This window comes from Podarcis liolepis (assembly GCF_965112155.1).
Source record: "Podarcis liolepis genome assembly, chromosome: 8".
NCBI lineage: Eukaryota > Metazoa > Chordata > Lepidosauria > Squamata > Lacertidae > Podarcis > Podarcis liolepis.
In genome coordinates this window covers 66674471-66699910 of record NC_139560.1, presented here as the reverse complement: position 1 = coordinate 66699910, position 25440 = coordinate 66674471, and the positions used below count along the sequence as shown (strand labels likewise).

Genomic DNA, 25440 nt, shown 5'->3' with positions numbered 1-25440 from the left:
ACCCACACCCTTTCCCACCTATTGTGATAATATAGGCTAAAACACTGTAAACATTTAGGTGCCAGCAGTTTTGCTTTGATGATGATGATTGCTGATAAATACAATCTCTGTTTGGCTTTGGGGGTATAGTGAGTTTTGGGATTTTTATTTTATTTTTTGCATTTACACAGCTGCTGATTTTAGGTTTTGTTTTATATTTGTTTAGAATTTGTTTTCAGACAAATAGGGCCAGTTTGGGAGTTTTGCCTTCCACATAGCAACTGTTACAACTTTGACTCAAAAAAGGCATTGGGGTGAGAGGGATATGTAAAAATCTCAGGGCACGCTGGTAAAGGGGTCTGGTTTGAAGTTCTGTCCAAAGGTCCAGATGGGGGGTGAAGGGCTGATGGGCCAAAGGACTTCCATTCGGTGAGGGGGGGGGTCACTGTAGTTGACCTGCCTGGGTTAAGACACCCTTAACCCAGAACCAACCGTTGTGAATAATCACCCAGTAGTCAGAATGGATTATAGATACCCAGTGCCTAAGCCAAAGCCTACTGTCACCTGTAATCAATAAAGTTGTGGCCAATTTAGTTTCAAGATCTTGTTGCGTCATTTTTGTTGCTACTCCACTCCTGCCCCTTTCCAGTTCCTGGGTCACACTGCGCATGGGCTCACATCCAACTTCTCAAACTTGGCTTGTTCAATCCTCTCTGTGTGTGTTTGCACATGCGCACATGTGCATACGCACACATGTAACTTCCCATATACATGTTCAAAGTTTCTGTGCACATAATGGCCTCCTCATTCATTTCAATATCAGGAAAATCTATTTGTAGTTAAGAGAAAGGCGACTCACCCAGGAGATTTATGTGCACCTCAGAAGATGCACAGAGTTTTGGATCAGAGCCCAGGCAAGTCATCGCTTGAGTTTCTATATTTACCTTTTGGGTTATACAGGGCACGGAAATGATTTGTGTAGATGAACGTGGTTATTTTATACTTGACAGATTTAAACTATGGTTGTGGGGAGAATGGCTGCTTTTTAAAAAGCCATACCCTCCCTTTCTCATCATGGCTAAAGCTATGAAAGAATGCCAGCTGCTTAAGTAGGAGGAACCAAAACGATTCCTGCAACTGCTGCCATTATACAGTAATTATGTTTGTTGCAAAAATAATAATAATGCACTTGCTCTGTGCAATTCTTACTTTGCTAGCAGCCGGGATAGAAAATAATAGCAAATAATGTTTTCCTACTATGTTAACTTGGTTGTTGTCAGCAGGGGGGAGGGGAAGACTAATGCACCTCTAGCAGAGTTATAAATTTTCTAAACTATCTGTGCACAGCATGATTAAAAATAAATAAATCTGTGTACAAAGAATTTTTGCAAAGCAACTGGCACTCTAATCCAAACAATTAGCATTAAGCTGTAAAAATTTCAGGCACCCAAATTTAGCTTCCCCTTTAGCGCGGCTCTTATTTTGTTCAGCTCAGGGATCCAATTGGATACCAGATTCATATCTTTCACAAGCAGTCGCGTTGCTGCTGCCAAAGGGTCTTTGGCATCCCTGGACTTCTCAGATGTCTTGTAGCCTTTATGGTGTGCAAATAGTTCTTCTGCCCTCCCCAAAGACTGACGTCACTGACGGCAAGTGCATTTAGATGCTCAGCAAATGTCTGCCTGGAACTTCATTATTTTACTGCGCTTTCTAAAAAAAAGTCGAGAGTGGACTGCTCTTCTTCAGTACCTAACTTGCAGAACTCTAAATAGATTGAGCCTGATGTTTTGACAAACACCAGGCTTATGTCCCTCAGGAAACTGGCTGCAAAGCCCTCTGAATATGCTATTTTCATTGATATCATCTATACATCTGTGTAAATCGGCAGAATGACCGCCTCCAACAAAAAGTCAGTGGTAAACTCCTTGGCCAAAATATTTGACCCGAATGCTTTACAAAACCAGCGACCTTCTAGTGAAGAGGAAGACTCACCTGCTCCCCAAATTTCAAGCAAAGATGTCAGCCCCCCTGAACAAATGAGTGGGCTGGATATTGCTTCCTTGGATCAGAAAATAAGCAGGTTGTTGACTGGGCAAGACAATGTCCTTCAGAAGTTGGATTACTTTTCGCAGGAAATCTGCTGTATGGAAAAGAACATGGCGCTCTTGAAGGAAAAAGGAAGGGACTCTGGACTGCGACCGTCCGGCATAACGCCTGAGAAGCCAAATGGTTCTGATGTCACAACATTATGCCTAGAAATTGACAAGAAGCTTGCCGACATGAACAGGAGCGCAGAACAACAAGCCAAAAGGTTAGATGGGCTTGAGCAATTGGTCCTGGGAGTCCAGCAACTCCTTGGCTGTTTGGTAGAAAAACTGAAGACGTCTACCATCACAGACCTCATACGCAGAAATGAAGTCCCTCATAAGCTCCTTAGAGTCGGTGGCTACCTGCGGAAAGATAGATCGGGAAACGTTTTCAGGATGCAGACGTTCTCGGACAAAAAGGATGCGCTGTTCAGCAAATGGAATGAAAAGGTGAGCCTAATGTGCTTTCCCCCCTTCCCTCCTTTGTGCTCAGTGGAAGTTGTTTTGGGCTAGGTCCAGATCTTCTGATACAGGAAAGGTTCCTTCCATTTGTGACAGTGACTCAGATCCAGCTGAGGCTCCTCACGGGAGGAAGGGAGGGGAGGGGATAGCCAGAGATTTCCTTTCCACGCTGCAACTCCCAGCACCACCTCCAGCGTTCTGGAGGGTTCAACCTCAACCCTTCAAAGCCGTTTGGGAAGGCGCAGGGGCCTGCAGATAGAAGGGAGAAATTTTCCATCCAGGGCTCTATCTATATTTTTAGCGAAGTTCTGCTCCAGGCAGCCCTGGATCCAACCCTTGTTTACTGTAACAAGTCATTCAGGTTTGGATTTTGTTTTTATTTTTTAAAAGCTCCTAATTTTGAGCATTGTGAGCAATGCAAAATCACACCATAATATTGGCACATGCAGCTTTGTCTTAATGTTTGGGTAACAGTATGCCCATTCTAGAAACCACAAATAGGGGAGAAATCCCAATCTCGTTATTCTCAGTTATTATTTCAGCACAACCTGTTTCTAACAAAATGTCAGAATTTATTTCTGAGACTCTGGTTGTTTGGAAAAGTGCTTTATGAACGTAAATTATGGTAATATAAAGTACCTCCCTGCAGATTCTGTGTGCCATGATATATTAAAAAAACCCAAACAAAGTGGCACTTCTTAATATTTAATTAAAGGTATTTGGCACTTTTATTCAGTAGAACTTTACATTTTCAGTTCCCTGAACACCTTTGCTGCAGGTTACGGTTTTTTTTGTAAAATATAAAAGGAACGCTGCACATGTAACAAGCTATTTCAGGATAGGCATGGGTGTAGATATTGAACTACTTTAGATGTAACACTAAACCATGGTTTAGCATTGCAGGAGTGAACCTGGGTAACCCCTGAACACCCTAGTCCTTCAGAGCAGTCACAAGGGCAGTTTGGGTGCTTTCACTTCCATTTTAGATTAACCGTAGCTTGCAGTTCCATCTAAACAAACTACGATTCATTCTAACTATGGTAGAAGCAAACTAATATCAAACCCAAGTTTACAATGCTGGCTTGTTTTTGCAAACCACAGTGAAGATTTACCATTAGACCATAGTTAAGTGTTCTAGGAGAACCTGGCTATTAACTAGTGGCAGGCAGGTGTTCTCTTCCATACAAACCATTCAAGTCTAAATAAGATCCATTATTAGAAATGTACCCAACCCTTTCAGACCTTTTTTGGATCCACTTCATTGCCACAGAGATTTTGAAATGTGATAGGAAAAAATGGAGTTTCACAAACTGGTCCCTAAGTCCATTGCTAATGAAATATACTCGGAGTCGAGAGTGGATTTCATGCTCTTTATTCAGCTCATAGTGGTGAGGAGGAATGGAAGTTCCCCCACAATATCTTCTTTATATACATTATTTACACAACGGGCTGCACGTGATTGGCTAATTCCGGGATTCTCCTGTAGGCCAATCAGGTTGTGGATTCACTTCCACCTGGAGCTGGATTGGGTGGCTCCTGCGGACCAATCAGACTGCTGCATTTTTTATCCTGTTGTTCTAGGACCAATCAGACTGCTGCATTTTGGATCCTATTCAACTCAGTACATAACAGCTAATATGACTGGAACGGAACTGCTTTAGTTCATAAGTAATAGTCATAATTTGTACAGAACATTCAAAGTGTTCAGTGTGCATTACCTCAGTGATCAATACAACATCCCTGTAAGTGAGGCCTGCATTATTATCTCCATATTGACCATGGAACTTAGACAATAGTGTCTTGCCTTCGTAGTCAGCCTCTAGCCGAGACAGGATTTGTACCAGGGACTTCATAGTGCACAGCTCACAATCCTAGTCATTTCTCTATACTCATTAACTACTTTAAGACTGTTCACTGCTGCATTCAGGGGCTTTGCAAAAGCATTATCCTTAAACAGCCCCACTTCCTTGTTGGATAACGCCGGGCTGGAGTAAACACATGTAATTCAATAAGGGCCAAGTGAGTCTGGGCAGCAGCAGGACAGCATCTTGTGAAATATTTCCTTTCAGTCTTTCAGGCCAAGGTTTCCCCATATAATCTAGATTACCTTGCAAGCACCGTTTTAAAATAGTGATAACCTAATGTATAACCAATGTGTTGTGTAAGTGAATGAAACCATAGGAAGCATACGTATACAGGCTGTTTCGGGGTATCAAAATGAATCCATTGCAGGATGCAAATACATTTTAATCAACATTTAGGTTGTATATTGGTCAGATTTGCTATTATTTGAACAGCGTCAATTTGGGATAAAGTCCCACATATTTAAACAAGAGACGAAGAGATGCATATGCGCAGTCAAAGAGCCATAAAAGTGCTAAGTTTCAACAGATTGCACCTAATGTTACTGTGAACCATGAATTCTATGTCTGATTTATTTTGGTAAATATTACATGACGAAAAGCTGTATCTAGAAAAGCCTGCTCAAGATTTCAGTCCTTCTGGGTAAACGATGCTGTCAGTTCCGCAGATGTGTGTCTAAAGAAGTCCAAATGGGCAAGATCGTGACACAGTGGAAAGCATAGGTAGGGTTTTAGTCTGAATGTGGCCATATTCCACCTCTGAATGGGGCCTCCTGCCGCCGCGCGATTTCTGTTCTTATCCTGAAGCAAAGTTCTTAACCCAAGGTACTATTTCTGGGTTAGCGGAGTTTGTAACCTGAAACGTCTGTAACCTGAAGCATCTGTAACCCAAGATACCACTGTGTTGTATTGTATTGTGTTGTGTTATACATCAGAGTCATTTGAAGAACAAGATGAGTCAGAATAGACTGGAAGTGCCTATGTTAAAATTAGCCAAAATTCCTTTTTCTCAGCTTCTTTTGCATAAGGACATTCAGATTGTCTCTATGAATGAGGTCATCTTGCACAGTTGACTTTATGAGCTGCTGAAATCGACAAACACTCTCTGCACACCCATCTTATTTCAACTGGGGCTCTCTGAAAATAATCTGCGCATTTACCATCTTGTTTAGAAGCCTGTAGCATCCACTGAATTCATCTCTCTCTCTCTCTCTCTCTCTCTCTCTCTCTCTCTCTCACACACACACACACACACACAGAGAGAGAGAGAGAGAGAGAGAGAGAGAGAGAGAGAGAGAGAGACCTGTTTCTTGAAAGAATTCTATCTCCTGACACATTTGTTTTACCACTTTTGTTGTAAAATAAAGTCTTTCCCCCCTTTCTCCCGGTACCAGAGGTTTTTTTTTTAATTAAAAAAAAAAGCCAATAGTGAAAGGGGATATATCTGATCCCCAAAATTATAATGCCCATGCTTTCCCAAGGATGGTAATTAATACTTGTGTTGGAAAAAGTAATGGTTAAAATAACCCTAAGAATTCATATCTTATGATCCAGACCTTGAACATTTCATTCACGACAAAATGAACTTTTATCAGTAAATGTTTTGAGGGCAGCCTCCCAGCACCATATCTCTGGGCTCCCTTGACACCATGACTATCAACTTCCAAGGAGAATATTACAGCACTTTTATTCCTCAATATTTTTCCATATTGTTAGATTTGCCATTTTAGATGTAATTGTAATTGTTTTAGCGTGCCATTGTAATATACTTTGTGCTTCCTTCTGAAATTAAACGGGGGTACAGACATGAAATTAAACTTGCCTAACCGGACTGTATTTTAAAGGAATCCAAGATCAGTCTAACTGTCCATGAAAATAATCATTGGCTCAAGCTCATAAACCACAGCTGGATTTGTTAAACATGCATATTAAGTAAAACCAGGCTATAATTCAGATTTTCTTGAACAAACATTGAAATGAACTCGCTGTAATTCATTACAGCTGGGTTTGTCTCTTTCTTTCACTGCGACTGCCTGTCATGTTAGGCCCAGTATTTACTGTTGTTCTGAGTGCAATTGTCAATTAGAATATCATCATTCACTCTACAGGGAGGGAAAACAGTGGTTTTTCTATAGAACTACTGAAAGCTCCGAGGCTTATTCCAAACTGGATTGCATTTAAGAGACATGTATCATCAAGGCACTATTTATTTATTTATTATTGCTAGCCGTATAGTCAGTGGACTGTGTTGAGGTCTCTTCTTGCTTAGGCTGTGCATGTTTCTTTGTTTAAAAATTACGAATAGGTTTCAAATCTTGGGATGTGTCCCCCCCCTCCCGGTTTTCTGATATATCCCTCGTGTTTGGGGAGGGTGTGTGCAGTTTTGACAATGGATGCAACAGTATTACCAGGCTGAACTTTGGAAATAAAGGGAATAGTTAACTTCCATCTTCCTCAGCTCTGTGATTTGGCTAGAAGCAGTTTCCCAGAACTGAAAAGAGTGCTCAAGCTATAGAGAAAGATCAAGTCTTCAGGTGGTATCAGGGTGCTGTCAGCGGCTCCCGGCTGGTTGCCCAGGAAGTTGCAAAGACAAGGAAAAGTTTCTTACAATCCTTTTTTATTTCAAACTTTACAGATAGAGGCTATAGAACCCAACTTCTTGGATAATGGTGTTGTCCTGAGTGAATCTCCACCCCCCATCTCTCCCATTTCCTCATTCTTCATCCTCATCACCTCCTCTACGGGTGCTGCTAAGTGCCCTCTGCCTTCAAGCTCTTTGCTCTCCTACTTTTAAGGCTTGCCGGGTTCTGGGAGATGGTAGGTCTGGAGTGCTTTCTAATGACAATGTGTCAGTCAGCTGCTGCTCCAGCTTTGCCTACTCCTCTCCCATAATTTCCCAACTTTCCCCCTCATCTGCCTCTGAGCTATGACCTCCCGCAAACCCCTGTTGTAAATCTATACTGTCTTCCTCTTTCTCTTCCCTGGAAGGGTCAGGATGGGGAGGCGGTCTCCACCATTCCTCCTCTGCCCGGTCCCTGACAGGTGGCCTCTTGCTCGGAAATGGCTCACTAAGGCTTGATTGATCCATTTGTGCATAATTCATAACTTGATAGGTTCAGCCCTCAACGACTCCTTTAACCAGTGCAGTGACTGCACTGAAAAGTGTTGTCTTTACAAAGTGAATATGGGAACGTAAGTGAGTTCTGGTAGATCAGACCCTGGCATCCTGCCTCCTACAGTGGCGACTCTGGGAAAGCCAGAAATAAGACATGAAGAAGTTTCCCCCTCCCTAGCAATTGATACTCAGAGTTATCTTGTCTCTGAACCTGCAGGTTTTATATAGCTATTAGGACTAATAGCCATGACTTGAGTAATGAAAGAAGTGATCAACACGTATGTGTAAAATGGCCCTTTGTAGTGTTTTAAATGTGATTTTAATTGTACCTTGCATTGTATTAGCAGTAAACATTCTGGTGTGGTTGTTAGAATGGTGCCTTCTGGAGATAAATAGAGGAATTCTGACTCAAATCATCATAGTCACCCGTTGATGGTTACTGCAGAACAGAAGCCATTGCAGCTCATGCACTATAGACAGAGTTTTCTTATTATCGGAAGTTACTTCAAACACAAATGGCCGGATTCAACTAAATTGTTGTGCTAATACAATATTGACTCCAAGAGAAGAGTGGAAATAGTTCCACCTGACGAGCAGAAATCCTTAAGCTGATAATAATAATAATAATTTATTATTTATACCGCACCCATCTGGCTGGGTCTCCCTAGCCACCCTGGGCGGCTGCCAACAAAATATTAAAATACAGTGGTCTGTTAAACATTAAAAGCTTCCCTAAACAGGGCTGCCTTCAGATATCTTCTAAAAGTCTAGTAGTTGTTCTTCTCTTTGACATCTGGTGGGAGGGCGTTCCACAGGGCGGGTGCCGCTACCGTGAAGGTCCTCTACCTGGTGGAAGTGTTCTACCCAGAGGTTTCCAGATGCCTCACTTCACATAGTGACATATGAGTCACCAAGTTTAAAGTCATCAGCAGAGCTGGAATCAAGTGAGGTGGATCTGTGGTACCCAACCTTTTGTGCCATGGTTGTCATCCTGGAAGTTCTGTTGATCCTGAACACACACAACAAGGTGAAAAGACTGGTTCTCTGCTGAACGCAGAGTCATGACGCAGTATGTGTGGTGTGTCTTCCTTTTGTGATGCCTTGTGCTACTCTTTGTCTTGCTTTGTGCTATGGTGCTGCAGGAGAACAGCAGCTAAAGGAATTTCATAACATAAACGAGGGTTTTTAAGAACCCATATGGTACACACATGAGACGCTGTCGGGAAATTTGAAATTGAAAGGTTTTTTAAACCCTTTAGAAACTCCACGAAGGTTATGTAGATCCCTGACAAGTTTATCTGGTATCCTTTGATTTTGTATCTTATCGGTATGTACATCGGAACAAACGTCACAAGAAATATGGGGAGGAATCTGAAAGAGGAATGTTGGCTTTCAGCAGCCCCAGGGCATTTACTCAGGTGATGTCTCATGCCCTAATGCTAAAAAAAGTTGATATGTTGAGGCATCGGTATAGTTGCACGTGGGTTGCTGTCAGGGAAAACATGTCTACTCTGTCTTGGTGCTTATATATCAAGATTCATGACGTTAGTTTGGCTGGGAATGGCATGCTGAAGTACTTGTTATCATCACTCGGATCAAGTAACTGAACCACAACTATTAATGGGACTGACACAGAAGTGGGAGATCTGATCCTAATAAATCTCCAAGAGATTTTTATTTTGTTTTTTTTTTATTTCCAGAAGCTCCTGATATAAACACTCATGTACAGGCAATGTAGTATTTGCAGATGCAAATTTCTATATATTATGACCTGTTAAGTGCAATTGAACTGAAGCCACAGAACAGTTCAGTTTTGGCACCCGATTTAACCTGATGGGATGATAAAGGCTGGGAGGTGGAGGCAACTTCATGAAATGTTCATTATAGTGCTTCTGGCAGTGGGAAGAAAATCAAAGGGTTTTATTAGGTGAATAAAGAAAGAAAAAAGAAGGCTGAGTATCAGAAACATTGCCAGGTTCATCCTGGTGGTGTATAAAGAAGGAATTCAGTGAAGTCAGGTGTTCATAAAAACTCCAAGTTAATTTTGGAACGAATTTCAAATTGCTACTAAAAGCACGATATTTATGCCTAATGACGCCTTCGTGTCTAATTCCTGCCTTTTTCAGCACATATTTCTTTCAAACAATCTCATCCAAGTACCAGGTCAGACTAAGGCATTCTGGATAGGAAACGGTGTCAACAGAGTTAACTTGGCTGCTCAGAGAACACATTGCCCCAGCAAGAATTTTAGGCAAATATTATGTTCTGGAAGGAGCAGCCAGAGACCTTATAGAAAGGAGATACTGTTGAGCGTGGTACAACACCCGTTCACCTTGAAAGCAACCTGTTCCACAGTGCTGCCAAATAAAGTGCAACCTGGCTGATTGAGGGAAAGTGGTAATTGAAAGCAAATATTTTGCAGGGTTAGAGCAAGGAGCCAAACAGCAGCTGAGTTGGGGAACCTGTGTCTTTGGACTGAACCACTTCAGACCATGGAAGTGAATGTACCAATGTAAAAATAATCCTTGCACACGGTAAACAAAATGTCAGGAAATAGATTTCTAGTCTACTCGTTTCCCTGACATGCTATTTTTCTATGTACAATGTTCATGAATGTAAAAATAATCTCTTGCACATAGAAAACAAACTGTCAGGAAGTAGGTTTCTAGCCCATTCTTTCCCCCTGACATTCTATTTTTCTATGCATAAGGATGTTTTTGTTTTGTTGGGGGTTGATTCTGCCATGAGAGCCCCCACCTGAAGTCTGAAGTGGTATTCTCAGACATAGATTTGCCACCTCAACTGCAGTTGGGAAGAGATAGGCCTAAATGTAATACTCAAACACAGAGGGAAAATTGAAAACTCCTCAAACCCTTTGAATCAAAGTGTGATTGCAGATTATCTTTCATAACCCTGTTGTAATATTATCTTATTTGAAACACCTCCATGCCTAGGAGCCATAAACCATGCTACCTCAAGGGGCTTCATGGAAACCAAAGGGAAGTTTTTCGGTTGATTGATAAAGGATTGTTGTTGTTGTTTAGTCATTTAGTCGTGTCCGACTCTTCGTGACCCCATGGACCAGAGCACGCCAGGCACTCCTGTCTTCCACTGCCTCCCGCAGGTTGGTCAGACTCATGTTGGTAGCTTTGAGAACACTGTCCAACCATCTGTTCCTCTGTCGTCCCCTTCTCCTTGTGCCCTCCATCTTTCCCAACATCAGGGTCTTTTCCAGGGAGTCTTCTCTTCTCATGAGGTGGCCAAAGTATTGGAGCCTCAGCTTCACGATCTGTCCTTCCAGTGAGCACTCAGGGCTGGTTTCCTTAATAATGGAGAGGTTTTATCTTCTTGCAGTCCGTGGGACTCTCAAGAGGTGGCAATAATGTCTTGAGCAGGGGGAAAGGTGCTCAGACACAGTGGTACACTCTGTTGTGGATGGATCTCATTTCCCCCAGTGCCACAGGACCCACAGTGGCTGAGAGGTGGCTTTCACAGATACAGCCCATAATCATTTAATATTTGGCAGCCATAACAGTTGGTAGTGTATCTTGGGTAATCAGATGCTGGGGATAGGGTGGACGGAAAGGCAACAGGGGCTATTTTACTCGACAACATTTGGTTAACACTTCTGAAAACTGAATGCAGATCACAGTGGACTTGGGACTGATCCTGAGAGGCAGTTCTTATTTTCTAACATTCTGCTTTTTTCAGTGAACAGTATATTCGTAAAAGCTTCCTCTAGATGTCACTGTAGCATTGTAGACTACGGAGAAGTTGTACCAGGCAGGGTGTATCACATACTCAGAACTCCCGTGAATGTGCCAACATAATTTTGTGGTAGCAAATCATACCAGTTTGTTTCAGCACTGTTGTTTTCTAATGCATCTCAGTGATCAGCACATAACAGATTAAAATCAGATAGCAAGACTATGCTTGGCAAACTGAAGAAAGCTAATGATAATCTTTGAACTTCTTACCCGATGGCTATTTATTTCAGTGATATATATCTCACTTGTAAAATAAACCCTCAGAGTGGCTTAGCTAAGTGGTTGTAATATGCAGAATGTTCATGGTAGGGATGGAGGAGAAATTTAGTTAAGTTCACACTGAAAGGCAAATTATCAAATTCACACTTCCCTAAGAAATATGAGAACGGAAACACATTCGTCCTTCAAAATTCGCATTTAGCTGAATAAGATGAATAAGGATGGAATAACAACAACAACAACAATTTATTATTTCTACCCTGCCCATCTGATTGGGTTTCCCCAGCCACTCTGGGCGACTTTCAACAGAACATTAAAAACAGAATAAAACTTCAAACATTATAAACTTCCCTAAAGAGGGCTGCCTTCAGATGTCTTCTAAAAGTCAGGTAGTTGTTTATTTCTTTGACATCTGATGGAAGCCCTTCCACAGGGTGGGTGCCACTACCGAGTAGGCCCTCTGCCTGGTTCCCTGAAACTTCACTTCTAGCAGTGAGCGAACCACCATACATTGTTTTGAAACAATAAGCTATCTAGTATTGACTCTCTGAGCAGTGAAGACCTTTAACAATGGTGTTTTATGCAAATAACCTACTTCATAGTTTGCACAGAATTCAGTTCAACTCCATTTATAACAGTTGGTCATCGCTGAATACTAAAAGTACAAGTTTAAAATGTACAGCTATCAATTGGGAGGGGAGAATCATTGGCTAGTCTGATAATAAAAACATAAGCACATAACTGGCCCCAAAACAGCTTCTTCTTATTCTCCCTATTATTATTATTATTATTAGAAATTATTTCTGATTTGTGTCTATGTGTGTGTACTGTTAGAGCAAAAATAGCAACATTATTTATCGCATAATTGCCCAATTTGGAAAGAAGGCACCAAATTCCAGAGGCTTTCCCATAGCAGACATTCCTTTGAGAATTTCAGACAAAAATCTTTGTCTGGGCAAAATCTATGGTAAGAACCTTGACCACACTTAAACCACAAATGGCCAGCTCATGGGAGCTTTTGCATACCTTCCCATCAAATAAGCCAATGTCATTGTTTGGAAGTGCAGGACCACGACTGCCTGTCTGTTCAAATAGGCATGTTCCAGTTGCAGGTAGCAGCCATGGGAAGTAATTACAGGGGTTGCCAGAGTTGGATTTGATTAGAAGTTGTGGGAAAATATGTGGCTTACAGAAGAGAAGGTGCAGTTTTGCAAAGGAAGTGTATTACGAATTAAAGGTCTAATGTGTTTGCTTGCTCCTTTCCCCCTAGGAAAGATCATATCTAGCCGGAAAGGGAACAAAATTGATAAAGAAGAAGAAACCACCAGATTCCTCAGGTTAGTTTTTGTCTTCTAAACATAATGACAATACCTTTCTATACCTAGCACTGTGCCCTAGAGAAGAGGGATGACTTGTCAAAGGGAAAGGGGGCTTTAGCACTGCAGGGCATTCTGAGGTGAAATTTCTCAACCTTGGCCTCTTGCCCATGGGGCCTGTGCCAAGTCTATACCTCTAGACTAGCTCATTTTATTCTTATAAGCCTAAACTTATTCCTGTAAATACAGTGGTACCTCAAGTTACAAACGCTTCAGGATTCAAACTCCGCTAACTCGGAAGTAGTACCTCGGGTTGCAAACTTTGCCCCAGCATGAGAACGGAAATCGTGCGCTGGTGGCACGGCAGCAGCGGGAAGCCCTATTAGCGAAAGCACGCCTCAGGTTAAGAACGGTTTCAGGTTAAGAACGGACCTCCGGAATGAATTAAGTTCGTAACCCGAGGTACCACTATATGTCAGCCATGTTACTTACCACTTAGAACATGGGTAGGCAAACTAAGGCCCAGGGCCTGGATCCGGCCCAATTGCCTTCTAAATCTGTCCTGTGTACGGCCTGGGAATCAGCATGTTTTTACATGAGTAGAATGTGTCCTTTTATTTAAAATGCATCTCTGGGTTATTTGTGGGGCATAGGAATTCGTTCATTATTATTTTTCAAAATATAATCCGTCCGCCCCAAGGTCTGAGGCAAAGTGGACCGGCCCCCTGCTGAAAAAGTTTGCTGACCCCTGAATTAGAAGATTTCTCAAACAGAATTTTAATATTTCAGACCAAACTATACATACTGCAAACTATACTTGCAGAATTTTTTAAGATGTTGTTTTGTTCTTTTGTTCCAGTACATGGGAAATCTTGGGTTACCTTTTGTATCAGTGTAGAATAAATGGAGGAAAGAGGGAGAAACAAATGACTCCCCCCCCAAAAAAAAACCTGAAATGCTGCGGGCCATACATGTTCTTCTTTCATTCAAATGGCTGCTGTTTTCTGTTTGGTTCCAGAGGAATCTGATGGGAGCCCAGAATCGTATTCCCACACAGAAAAGGTCCATAAACTCAACAAGGAGAATACGGAGAAGGCAAGTGCTCTTTTTGTTCAGAGAAGTTCCCTTAAACCTCTTACTCATGAGTCAAAGGAGAAGGCAGAGGACAGCCATAGCAAAAATTGGAAAAGCTCGCTCCCAAAGACAACAGGGAAAAAACTGGCAGAAGCAAAGGCCGTTTGTAAAAAACCGAGTAGCGACGATACAAAGAGTGATGCTTTGGGAGTTGTAAAAAAGCATCAGAGGTCTGAAGAAAGCCCAGAGAAAGCAGAAAAAGATGTTGAAGGAACTGATACTAGCAGAGATGAAGAAACAGAAGTACCAGAAACTACATCCCCAGGTGAAGATACAGCAGAAGATCTCAGCAGTCCATCAAAAAGCCAGAATCAAGATGTCAGGTAGGTTTTATATGATAATTCCTCAAATATCATGCAGCTACCTATTAAAGAGTGGGGCTTGTTGTGATTTATGCAAAGGTCACATACAACACTGAATTTGCATTTTAGAAATCTGTCATACTTGACAAAACAGACAAACATATTGGTTTGGAGATGGCAAAATGACAAAGCTCCACTAGCAACCAATAGCGATTGAAGTGTTGGTTTGTTTTATTTATTGTTAGTATAACATACAAACATAGTACTATTACAAATAAAAGCATAGGAAAATACCATTTTAAAATGTTGACAATGTGAGTTTTTACAAATGGTAATGATAGTTACTGATTGTTCCAATACTCAATCTCCCCGTTGAAAATTAATATTTGAATATTCTTCCCTTGCCTATCTAGTGATCTCTGTATCCAAAATATATAGAACTTAGTATGTGCGTTCTTTGTGATCTGCTCTGGTCTGGTCTGAAGTTTGCAGAGATCAATAAAGTATAAAATGGTGAAGACACCGGCTGCTTTTTCTGCAGTTATTTTATTATATGCATTTTGTTTAGGCATGAAACGCAAACACTAAAAAAGTAACGAGCTCCTTACATTGTTTCGTTTTAACCTATATTTTTGCTTCATTCCAACTCCACTCTCATGGTGCCATTAGAATAATCTCTATCCCTCATCCTGTAGGCATAAGGACAGTGAAAAGGCCTCATTCCCTCCAAAAGATGAGCAGAATGGCAGCAGTAAGCGTCGTGTGAATGACTTTGGTCTTACCAAAGAGGAGAGCAAAAAGAGCAGGGTAGATGCAGCGAATGCTAAGGATGGACAGAAACCCAAAGGAGCGACGAAGCCAAAAGAGGCACAGCCTGCCTTGCCTGGGGAAACAATTGGATCTGATTCCACACCCAAGAAGACTGAAAATAAGCAAGAAGCTTCAATAGGAGACAGTATTACAATTGGTACAACCTGGCTTAAAAAAATCAACATAGATATGCATGGTGATAATGCCAAGCAAAATGAAGTGTACCTTGCATCTTTAATTAACTTCCCAGGAGTTAATAGAGCTTGCATGAAACTTCAGGGGTGTTATTTTGTTAATTCACACCAGCTGACAATCCGTTTTGAGAATGAGGAAATTCAAAAGCTTTCTGTGGAGTCCATTCTGAAGCCCCATGGCGACTTGTTCATTGGGGGTTATTGTTGTTTTGTACCAACTAACAGGGCTTGAGGCTTTTGCAAAATGTGAGTCTTCTGTTTTGTTTTGTTTTGTTTTGTTTTGTTTTGTTAAGGCACAGTCCTCAGGAAGTTCACAAGATTCTTTTTTTACAGGAAAATTTTGCCATGGCGTGAGAAACCATTGCAATACTACCCTTTAGTTAATTCTCTTTAAAAGTGGTGATATAAGAATCCATGGAAAGCCACTGGAGAACTTGATAGCTGCCCAGCTTGCTCCAAGATGGTCCCATGACTTGGATTCCGGATTCCTGATAAATCCAGTTCTTAGGAGCCTCTTAAAGCAAACTGAAAAGATTATACTTTCTGGGGCAAATGGAAATGCTTTCATGTGTTGTTATTCACACAAATGGCTTTTAGTAAGTACCGTATTTCTCACTCTATAGGACGCACCAGACCATAGGAAGCACCTTGTTTTAGAGGGGGAGAACAAGAAAAAAAATAAATCTTCCTCTCTGCGCAGCGCCCCTTCAGCAAAGCGGCAGGAGAAACGAAGCCCCTTCCATTTCTCCTCCCGCTTCACTGAAGGGGCGCTGCGCAGCTCTCCCTCTCTGCTGAAGCCAGGAGAGTCTTGCTCTCCTGGCTTCAGCGAAAGGAACCTGAAGCCTCCGGAGTGCAGCGGGAACTCGCGCAGAGCTCCGAAGGCTTCAGGCAGCTATCTCTGAAGCCTGGAGAGCGAGACGGGTCGGTGTGCACCGACCCCTCTCGCTCTCCAGGCTTCAGTGAAAGCAACGCGAAGCCTCCAGAGCGCGGAGGGAGCGCTCCCTCTGCGCTTCGGAGGTTTCGCGTTGCTATCGCTGAAGCCAAGGAGCCTGCATTTGCTCCATAGGACGCACACACATTTCCCCTTAATTTTTGCAGGGGGAAAAGTGCGTCCTATAGAGCAAAAAATACGGTATCTGACTTACAAAAACAGGCCCAGGACTTACCTCCCTAAACTCACAAGGTGGGTTGATGTGGTGGCTGTTTGTAGCTTTAACCAAATGAAGAGGTAGCCTCCAATTTCCACACCATAAGCCCTGTGTTTATATATCACCACCCCCTCATTCTTCCCTGGAATTCGAGTACAGAGGTGAGAATTTTGAAATTCAAAATATATTCTGGTGCATGTCCGGAGTGAAGTTCGGTGTTGAGTGTAGCCAACGAAACTCACCATCAGGCCTTGCTGTAGAAGGGGGAATTAATATTTTGTAAAACAAAGTGCATGTGTACTGAACATTGTAACACTGCTTGTTCCATGGAAATGGTAGATAATGAGCATAAGTCCATTTCTTTATGTCATGTGAGGATTTCACATGCATTTCTTATCATTTGTAGAGTATATCTCACCACCGGCGGCACCCTTTGATCATCGGATCGTCTCAGCTAAAAGAGCAGGGATCAATAGCTATTATCATGTTCACAAGGGCGAAGTTTTGGGAGGGTAAGTACAATTGAAGGTATTGTTAGCAGAATGAGGAATCTCTTCAAGTTGTTGAATATCACATTGCTGTGGATGGTTTTATGGTAGATTAGGCAATAGGGGTAACTAAAGTAAAACAAAACGGACAACCATTTAAAGTGGTGTGGAAAATCAGTAACAAAGGCAATGTAACATATTGATAGTTTTAAATGTTAGGTTATACAACATATTATTTTTCCATTTGGCATAATTAGCCATGTTTTCAAGATATAGGTTAAAAAGCTGAGGTAATATCCAACTGAGTCATATTCAGAATGGCTCCACTGAAATGAATGCACGTACGTCCATTGATTTTAGTGTATCTACTCTGAGTATAACTAACATTGAATATCACTCTCTATATCAATTAGTGGGGACAGTGTCCACTTTCAAGGTACACAACCATTCTTACCTGAACTCCAATTCTGTCCATCATTCCTTACAGGAATCATTCTCAGGGTAACTCCCACATTATTTTCCTCCTTCAGACTTACATTGGCATGCCTTTCTTAAGTATATTTCCTCTTAATTTGAGGAGGTTTGACAGAAATAGCCAGGAGTCCAGCAGGATTGGTGGGGCAGGACCTCACAATAAGGGACAATTGCTAGACCAGGCTTCCTCAACCTCGGCCCTCCAGATGTTTTGAGACTACAATTCCCAGCATCCCTGACCACTGGTCCTGCTAGCGAGGGATCATGGGAGTTGTAGGCCAAAAACATCTGGAGGGCCAAGTTTGAGGGAGCCTGTGCTAGACACTGTTCTGCCTCAAATAATGAGATTCTAGTGAGGATAGCAAACTTGAATGCTCATATCTCAAAGGAATGGCGATGGGTCTTGGATTCAGCAACATTTCCCTCTTTTCCTTTCTTTAGTGGACGATTTGGCCAGGTGCATAGATGTGAAGAAAAATCAACGGGTCTCAAATTAGCCGCCAAAATTATAAAAGCAAGAGCTGCCAAGGAAAAGGTAAGGGCAACTGGAGTGCAGGCCTACAGCAGAGCCTTGCCCAAGGGGTTTTGTTATGCAGATTACTTTGCCACTTCCAAGTGGCAGCTTCTGTTCTACTGATTCCCATATACCTTGGTTTATTACGCTCCTGTTTGTACAACTTGTGAACACAGCTGTGGATCAGTTATTTCTTCTTCCACTTGAATTGCCTTTTGAATCCCAGCTCACTCGTGTCCACAGCCCATAATGAGATCTCCCTGTAAATCCATGGTTATAAATAAGCCGTATTATTTAATTTCTTTAATTTATTTTATTGTAGTTAATTTTTCTGCCACTGAGCCATAGTCTTGTCCACTCTTTCCATTACACCAAGTTCAGGAGGGATTTATCTGTCTAATCACAGACAGCAGGATTTCCCCACCCCTCACACCATTACAATATCCTTACCATTTCTAGACATGATCTACTTTCTCCTGCCCCCCCCCACATTAGCTTAAAGCTATTGCCACTAGACAATATTTACAATATATATTTGCTATTAATAGGGAGATACCCAGTCTGATTGTCCTACAAACCTAGGAACATTTTGAATGAAATGTCAACAGCAGGAAGGAGCGATAGCCAGTGTGGTGTAGTGGTTAAGAGCAGTAGTCTCGTAATCTGGTGAGCCGGGTTCACTTCCCCGCTCCTCCACATGCAGCTGCTGGGTGACCTTGGGCTAGTCACACTCCTCTGAAGTCTTTCAGCCCCACTCACAGAGTGTTTGTTGTGGGGAAGGAAGGGAAAGGAGATTGTTAGCCGCTTTGAGACTCCTTAGGGTAGTGATAAAGCGGGATATCAAATCCAAACTCCTCTTCTTCTTCTCTTCTATATCAGCGAGGTCAAGCAATAAGTGTGTATCCAATTTCTGCCATATTTATCACCATATTTAGCACCCTTCTTGCATTCTTCACAGGACGAAGTAAAGAATGAGATCAATGTCATGAACCAGTTGAACCACGTGAACCTCATTCAGCTGTATGATGCTTTTGAATCAAAAAACGACATCGTTCTCGTCATGGAATAGTATGTCAAACGTGTCTTCTGTTTCCTTTTCTTGGGCTTTCGGTTAGGTCCAGACGTGTGCATATACACACACAGAGTAAATGGGCCTTTTATTTCTTAGCCTTATTTTGACATGGGTTGCTTGTTTTTTATTTTATTTTATTTATCTCAGAATAAAACTTTATTTAGAATTCAACAATAACAAAGAAAAAAAACCCACAGTTGGGTTGGTTGTTTTAACTGTAGTCGCTGTGAGAGGGAAGGGTTAAATCTCCCCCTGTGCACTCCGCTCCCCATGCATACAGTAGTACCTGGGTTCTCAAACTTAATCCGTTCCAGACTTTTAAAAACAACCCCTAAAACAGCAATTCAACATGAATTTTACTAACGAGACCATTGATCCATAACATGAAAGCAATAATCAATGTACTGTACTATAAAATAAATAAGACAGTATTGTAGATGTTAATTAAAAAAAATAATAATAATTCTTACCTGCACTGATGTTTGGAAGGGGGGCTTTTATCCATTTCTGCAGTCACACTATCAATCAATACCTGAACTGGGTTCCCACACAGTCAAAAAAACAAATTAACCCAAAAAGCCTCAAAAACAGAAACGCAAAATAAATAGCAAAAACAAAAGTGCCAAACTTAATCCGTTTCAGAAGTCCGCTTGACTTCTGAAATGTTCGAAAAGGCGCAGCTTCTGATTAGTGCAGGTGCCCCGGAAACAATAGTCGACAACCACATTGGACGTTCGGCTTCCGAAAAACGTTCGAAAACTGGAACACTTCCGGGTTTTCAGCATTTGAGGACCAAGGTACCAGTGTATCTCTCTCTCTCTCTCTCTCTCTCTCTCTCTCTCTCTCTCTCTCTCTCTCTCTCACACACACACACACACACACACACTGCATGTGTAGATGTATGTACATAGAGCTTCTCCATAGGAGGGGAATTCGGACTGGTATGGAGGAACTCTTGGCATGTATATCTGCATGTACAATGGGTACACATATCAGTACCAGGGGTAGCGCCACCCACCATGACCCCTTCATATGTTAGGTGAAAGCTTCTCCCAATGGCATTGTGTTCTGATGTTTTTGTGGGGGAAGAGAGGGGTGCAATCTAACTCATAGGAAAACCGAATCCTGAAATGCACATTTTGTAATGATTTTTTTCTTTTTTTAAAAAAAAGTGTTTTTATTAAAGATTTTCTAGGGTCACCTATGGGATGCAGGTGGAGTTGTGGTCTAAACTACTGAGCCTAGGGCTTGCCGATCAGAAGGTCAGCGGTTCGAATCCCCGCGACGGAGTGGGCTCCCGTTGCTCGGTCCCTGCTCCTGCCCACCTAGCAGTTCAAAAGCACATCAAAGTGCAAGTAGATAAATAGGTACCGCTCTGGCGGGAAGGTAAACGGCGTTTCTGTGCTCTGCTCTGGTTTCGCCAGAATCGGCTTAGTCATGCTGGCCACATGACCCAGAAGCTGTACGCCGGCTCCCTCAGCCAATAAAGCGAGATGAGCGCCGCAACCCCAGAGTCGTCTGTGACTGGACCTAATGGTCTGGGGTCCCTTTACCTTTACCTTTAGGGTCTCCAAGCCACATAAAGTGTCTCAGCTTTCCGTTCATAGAATCCTTTCTACAGATCAGTCATATCTGAAGTAAGACACTAATATTATAGACCATATAAAGTTGGGGGAGAAGAGGTGGGGAGAGGGAGAGAGAGAAGGGGTTAGTAGACATTCATTCTTTTACATAGTGTATGTGCAAGGTTTTTGTATCAGCATCGTGCGGGTGTGCTCTCTTTCTATTCATTTATTAGTTTTCATTGGTGGTTAGAGAGGTTTGGGGGCCCAGGGTGTGGTTGGTTGCCTTCAGTTGGCTGCAGTGAGTTTCTTTAAATAAATAAAAAGTGTGTATGTGTGTGTAATGCACACACCCTTGATTATGGGTCTCTCCAGTAATGTGAATCTTGAATTCTCTCTTTTTTTCAGTGTGGAGGGAGGAGAACTGTTTGATCGAATTATTGACGAGAACTGCAACTTGTCAGAGATAGACACCATCTTGTTCATAAAGCAGATCTGTGAAGGGGTTCAGTACATGCACCAGATGTACATCCTCCATTTAGACCTGAAGGTACAGTGCATGGATTACACTACCCATGATATTAAAGGTGGCAATTTTCCTCCCTTGAGGCACACTCGCTTGGCTAAAAACTGTTGGATTTCAGTGTTATACCTGCAGTTGATTCTCTCAGACTTATTTTTGTGGTCACTTAACGAACGACTGCACTATATTCCGCTTTTCTCAAACATTTGCTTTTGTTCCTAAGAAGTCTGACCAAAACCTCTGGCCTGCTGAATTTGATACCTAGGTTTAGGTTCTCATGTTTCAATACTGATAAGTAAATTGATAACTGATCGACGTTCGGGAACTTTGTGAGTTTAATTCAGCAACAAGGATGAGATGTGTTATGTACTGAGTTGAATAGGATTCAGAATGCAGCAGTCTGATTGGTCCTAGAACAATAGGGTCCAGAATGCAGCAGTCTGATTGGTCCTAGAACAGTAGGGTCCAGAATGCAGCAGTCTGATTGGTCCACAGGAGCCAATCCAGCTCCAGGTGGAAGTGAATCCGCAACCAGATTGGCCTACAGGTGAATCCCGGAATTAGCCAATCACGTGGGGCCCATTGTGTAAATAATGTATATAAAGCAGACATTCTGAGGGAACTTCCATTCCTCCTCACCACTATGAGCTGAATAAAGGGCATGAAATCCACTCTCAACTCCAAGTATATTTCAAGATGTTACACAGAGATTTGTGTAGCAAAACCCTGTGTCCACCTTTGATATGCAAAAGTAGATTTGGAAGGAGGGTGAATAAGTAGGAGTGCACATTTGGAACCCTGAAAGGAAAAGGAGCTCTGGGCAATGTGGCTAGCCTGTCACCAGCTCTGACAGCATAACAACCAGGCCATAGCAACCAAGGGTCTCATGCCTGCTCTGCGCCATACTCTCCTTCCCTGATCCCATCTCCACCATATGGAACACCCTCCCATCAGATGTCAAGGAAATAAACAACTATCTGACTTTTAGGAGACATCTAAAGGCAGCCCTGTTTAGGGAAGTTTTTAATGTCTGGTGTTTTATTGTATATTTTATATTTTGTTGGAAGCCTCCCAGAGTGGCTGGGGAAACCCAGCCAGATGGGTGGGGTATAAATAATAAGTTGTTGTTGTTGTTGTTGTTACCGTAGTTTTCTTTGTATAAGACGAGCTTTTTTTCTTTAAAAAAAAATGTTTAACATTTGGACTCGTCTGATACATGGGTAGTGCAGAGTAGGGACTGGTGATTGGTTCCAGCCATGAGCAGGAGTTTCTCTGCGGGGGGAGATTGGTGACTGTGTCAAGGGGTATACGCGATTGGGTGTTGCTGTAGCACTTGGGCGCTCGATTGGCAGCTGCCATTGGCAATCATGCACATGATTAGTTGCTTTGGCGAATGTCAGCTCAATAACTCTGGGCAATCCCACACCCCAATTTTCTTAGTTTTGAGTTCCCCCAAATAGGGGTGTCTTATACATGGCGGCATGTTATACATGAAAAAATACGTTAGTTAGTTAGTTTGTTTGTTAGTTAGTTAGTTAGTTAGTACTGTACCACTTTAAACAGTCATGGCTTCCCCCAAAGGATCCTGGGAACTGTACAGTGGTACCTCGGGTTAAGTGCCGTATTTTTCGCACTATAAGACGCACCAGACCACAAGACGCACCTAGTTTTTGGAGGAGGAAAACAAGAAAAAAAATATTCTGAATCTCAGAAGCCAGAACAGCAAGAGGGATCACTATGCAGTGAAAGCAGCAATCTCTCTTGCTGTTCTGGCTTCTGTGATAGCTGCGCAGCCTGCATTCGCTCCATAAGACGCAAACACATTTCCCCTTACTTTTTAGGAGGGAAAATGTGAGTCTTATAGAGCAAAAAAATACGGTACTTAATTCGTTCTGGAGGTCCATTCTTAACCTGAAGCTGTTCTTAACCTGAAGCACCACTTTAGCTAATGGGGCCTCCTGCTGCTGCCGTGCTGCTGGAGCACGATTTCTGTTCTCATCCTGAAGCAAAGTTCTTAACCCAAGGTACTATTTCTGGGTTAGCGGAGTCTGTAACCTGAAGCGTATGTGTCAGAGCTGCTCCCCGATCCTAGCTCACAGAGGATCACGCTAGCCAGCGTTCACTTTATAAAAGTCTTTATTGAGTTACAGTTTCCATTTTCAAGCTGCCGCGTGCAGCTCTACGTCTTATAAGCTAGACCGGCGAAGCTCCGTCTGAGTCTCCGCCCCCTGTACACCAACTTAATACCCTAGCCTTACTCCACCTTTTCCGCCTGACCGTTCTTCTCTGGGTCCCTCTGCCCCCCGTGGTCTCTTCCTTCCTGGACTCTTCTGACGCTGACCCCCCGGACCCTTCTGTCTCCTTGCGTCGGGCTTTAGGACCTGGCTCCCTTTCCGGGCTGCTTAGTGCGCCGCCTTCCTGTGCATTTGAACTTGGCGCGCGCGCCCAACCTTCCACTTTCCGCTTGACCGTTTCTTCACTCCCCGATGGAGGTGTGGCCACTCCTGACTCATGCCCTCCCCCCTGCTGCGAGCTGCCAGAGCTCGATACCTGGCGCCCTTCCTCTCCACTGCGCTCTGTTGGGGACGCTGGTCCCGATTTCCAACTGCTGCCCTCTGAACCCCCTCTGGACCCTTCCTCCTGGGGTGTCCCCCTAGGCTCCCCCCTTGCTCTTGCCACTGGCGCTCCTTTCTGTGAATCCTCTGATTCACTGGAAAGACTCGGAGATCTCGGGTCGTCGTCATCACTCATCTTTTCTTCGGACTCCTCCCCCTCGCTCTCTGTTTCCTCCCTTGCCCTCGCCTCTGCTCCTGAACCCCTGACAGTATGTAACCTGAAGTGTATGTAACCCGAGGTACCACTGTACTTTGTTAAGAGTGCTGAGAACTGTTAGGGGACCCCGATTGCCCTCACAGAGCTACAGTCCCCAGAGTTCCCAGAGAAGAGGTGTCAATGGTTAACCACTCTGGAGATGGTAGAGCACTCTTGAGATGAGCAAAGATGGAATCTCCTAGCGATTCTCAGCACCCTCAATAAACTACAGCCCCCTGGTTTCTTTGAGAGAAGCCACAACTGTTAAAGTGGTAAGAGTTAAAGTGCTTTAAATGTATATTGTAGATACGGCCTGCCATATTATTATATTTGAAGCAGGACTTTTGTGTAAGATGAGTCCTTGCTGAAGGGATGCAGTTTTCCCCTGGGTTGAAGTTAGGCACAGTGGCCTGGCATGAATTTTGAGGCCTTCACTCGGTAGTGGTCTCCATGTTGGAGAATGGGTCCAGCAAACGCTCAACAAATGCTCTTGAACTTGTTTTTTCTCCAGGAATAGCCGCACTGGTTTTGTTATATTCATATGTGTGAACTGTTCTGACTTAAGCCAAAGCAATACTTTGAGGGGTCCGCTGAGTGAACCTGAAGAATCTGATCACTTTAGGTGGTAATTAATGTGTGTGATATTGCTGGGACATTATATCTGTTTTTAGTGCTGAAACATTAGAACTAGCAGGAACCACTTTGTTCACCTCTGGCCAAGAGGAGAATTCGATTATTGGTCCTGCCAAGCTTTTGTCTGCAGAAACCATCACATCTGAACCAAAATGGGCTAGGTTACCTTTTGTGCTTTTAACATTTAGTTTGCTTCAGTTCAGAACCTTGCATAACTTCAACATCGTCCTATCCATTGATGTTCCTTTACATGGATTTAAGACTATATCCATGCATAATTTTATAAACTAGTCCCATGTATCTTTTAAATGCCTTCTCTAAACAAAAAAGTCCCAAATGCTGCAACCATTCCTCATAGGGCAGTCGCTCCATCCCTTTGGTCATTTCAGTTCCCCTTTTCCAACTCTGCAATATCCTTTTGGAAGTGAGGCAACCAGAACTGCACAGAGTATTCCAAATGCAGTTGCACCATAGATTTGTATGATGGTATTATGATAGCAGAGGGATGCGGGTGGTGCTGTGGGTTAAAGTACAGAACCTAGGACTTGCTGATCAGAAAGTCAGCGGTTTGAATCCCTTCAATGGGGTGAGCTCCCGTTGTTTGGTCCCTGCTCCTGCCAACCTAGCAGTTCGAAAGCACGTCAAAGTGCAAGTAGATAAATAGGTACCACTCCAGCGGGAAGGTAAACGGCGTTTCCGTGCGCTGCTCTGGTTCGCCAGAAGCGGCTTAGTCATGCTGGCCACATGACCTGGAAACTGTACGCCAGCTCCCTCAGCCAATAAAGCGAGATGAGCGCCGCAACCCCAGAGTCGGCCACGACTGGACCTAATGGTCAGGGGTCCCTTTACCTTTTTATTATGATAGCAGCAATTTGCCTTTTTTTCAGGGCTCCTGCACATTGAGTCAACATCTCTATGATTTATCCTTCTTGAAAAACTGTAAATTTGTGAGACAAGTATGGATTCAA

General features: G+C 42.8%; 1 protein-coding gene across 5 annotated transcripts in view; it reads left to right on the top strand.

Moving 5' to 3' along the window:
* Positions 1 to 25440, top strand: part of MYLK4 (myosin light chain kinase family member 4) — a 797874-nt gene that overhangs the window by 55084 nt on the left and 717350 nt on the right. For 2 of the 5 annotated variants that reach the window (XR_014529602.1, XM_083519288.1), the window contains exons 1-8: positions 1551 to 2516; positions 12762 to 12828; positions 13826 to 14264; positions 14939 to 15210; positions 16802 to 16907; positions 17799 to 17892; positions 18830 to 18939; positions 20914 to 21055. Coding sequence is in view for 2 of the 5 variants with exons in the window: in XM_083519288.1 (XP_083375414.1) it covers positions 1869 to 2516; positions 12762 to 12828; positions 13826 to 14264; positions 14939 to 15210; positions 16802 to 16907; positions 17799 to 17892; positions 18830 to 18939; positions 20914 to 21055 (1878 nt within the window). In the remaining 3 variants the exon portion in view is untranslated. Of the gene's footprint in view, positions 1 to 1550; positions 2517 to 12761; positions 12829 to 13825; positions 14265 to 14938; positions 15211 to 16801; positions 16908 to 17798; positions 17893 to 18829; positions 18940 to 20913; positions 21056 to 25440 lie in introns of those variants that run through there. The other 3 variants (XR_014529601.1, XM_083519289.1, XR_014529603.1) reach the window with 2 other exon arrangements.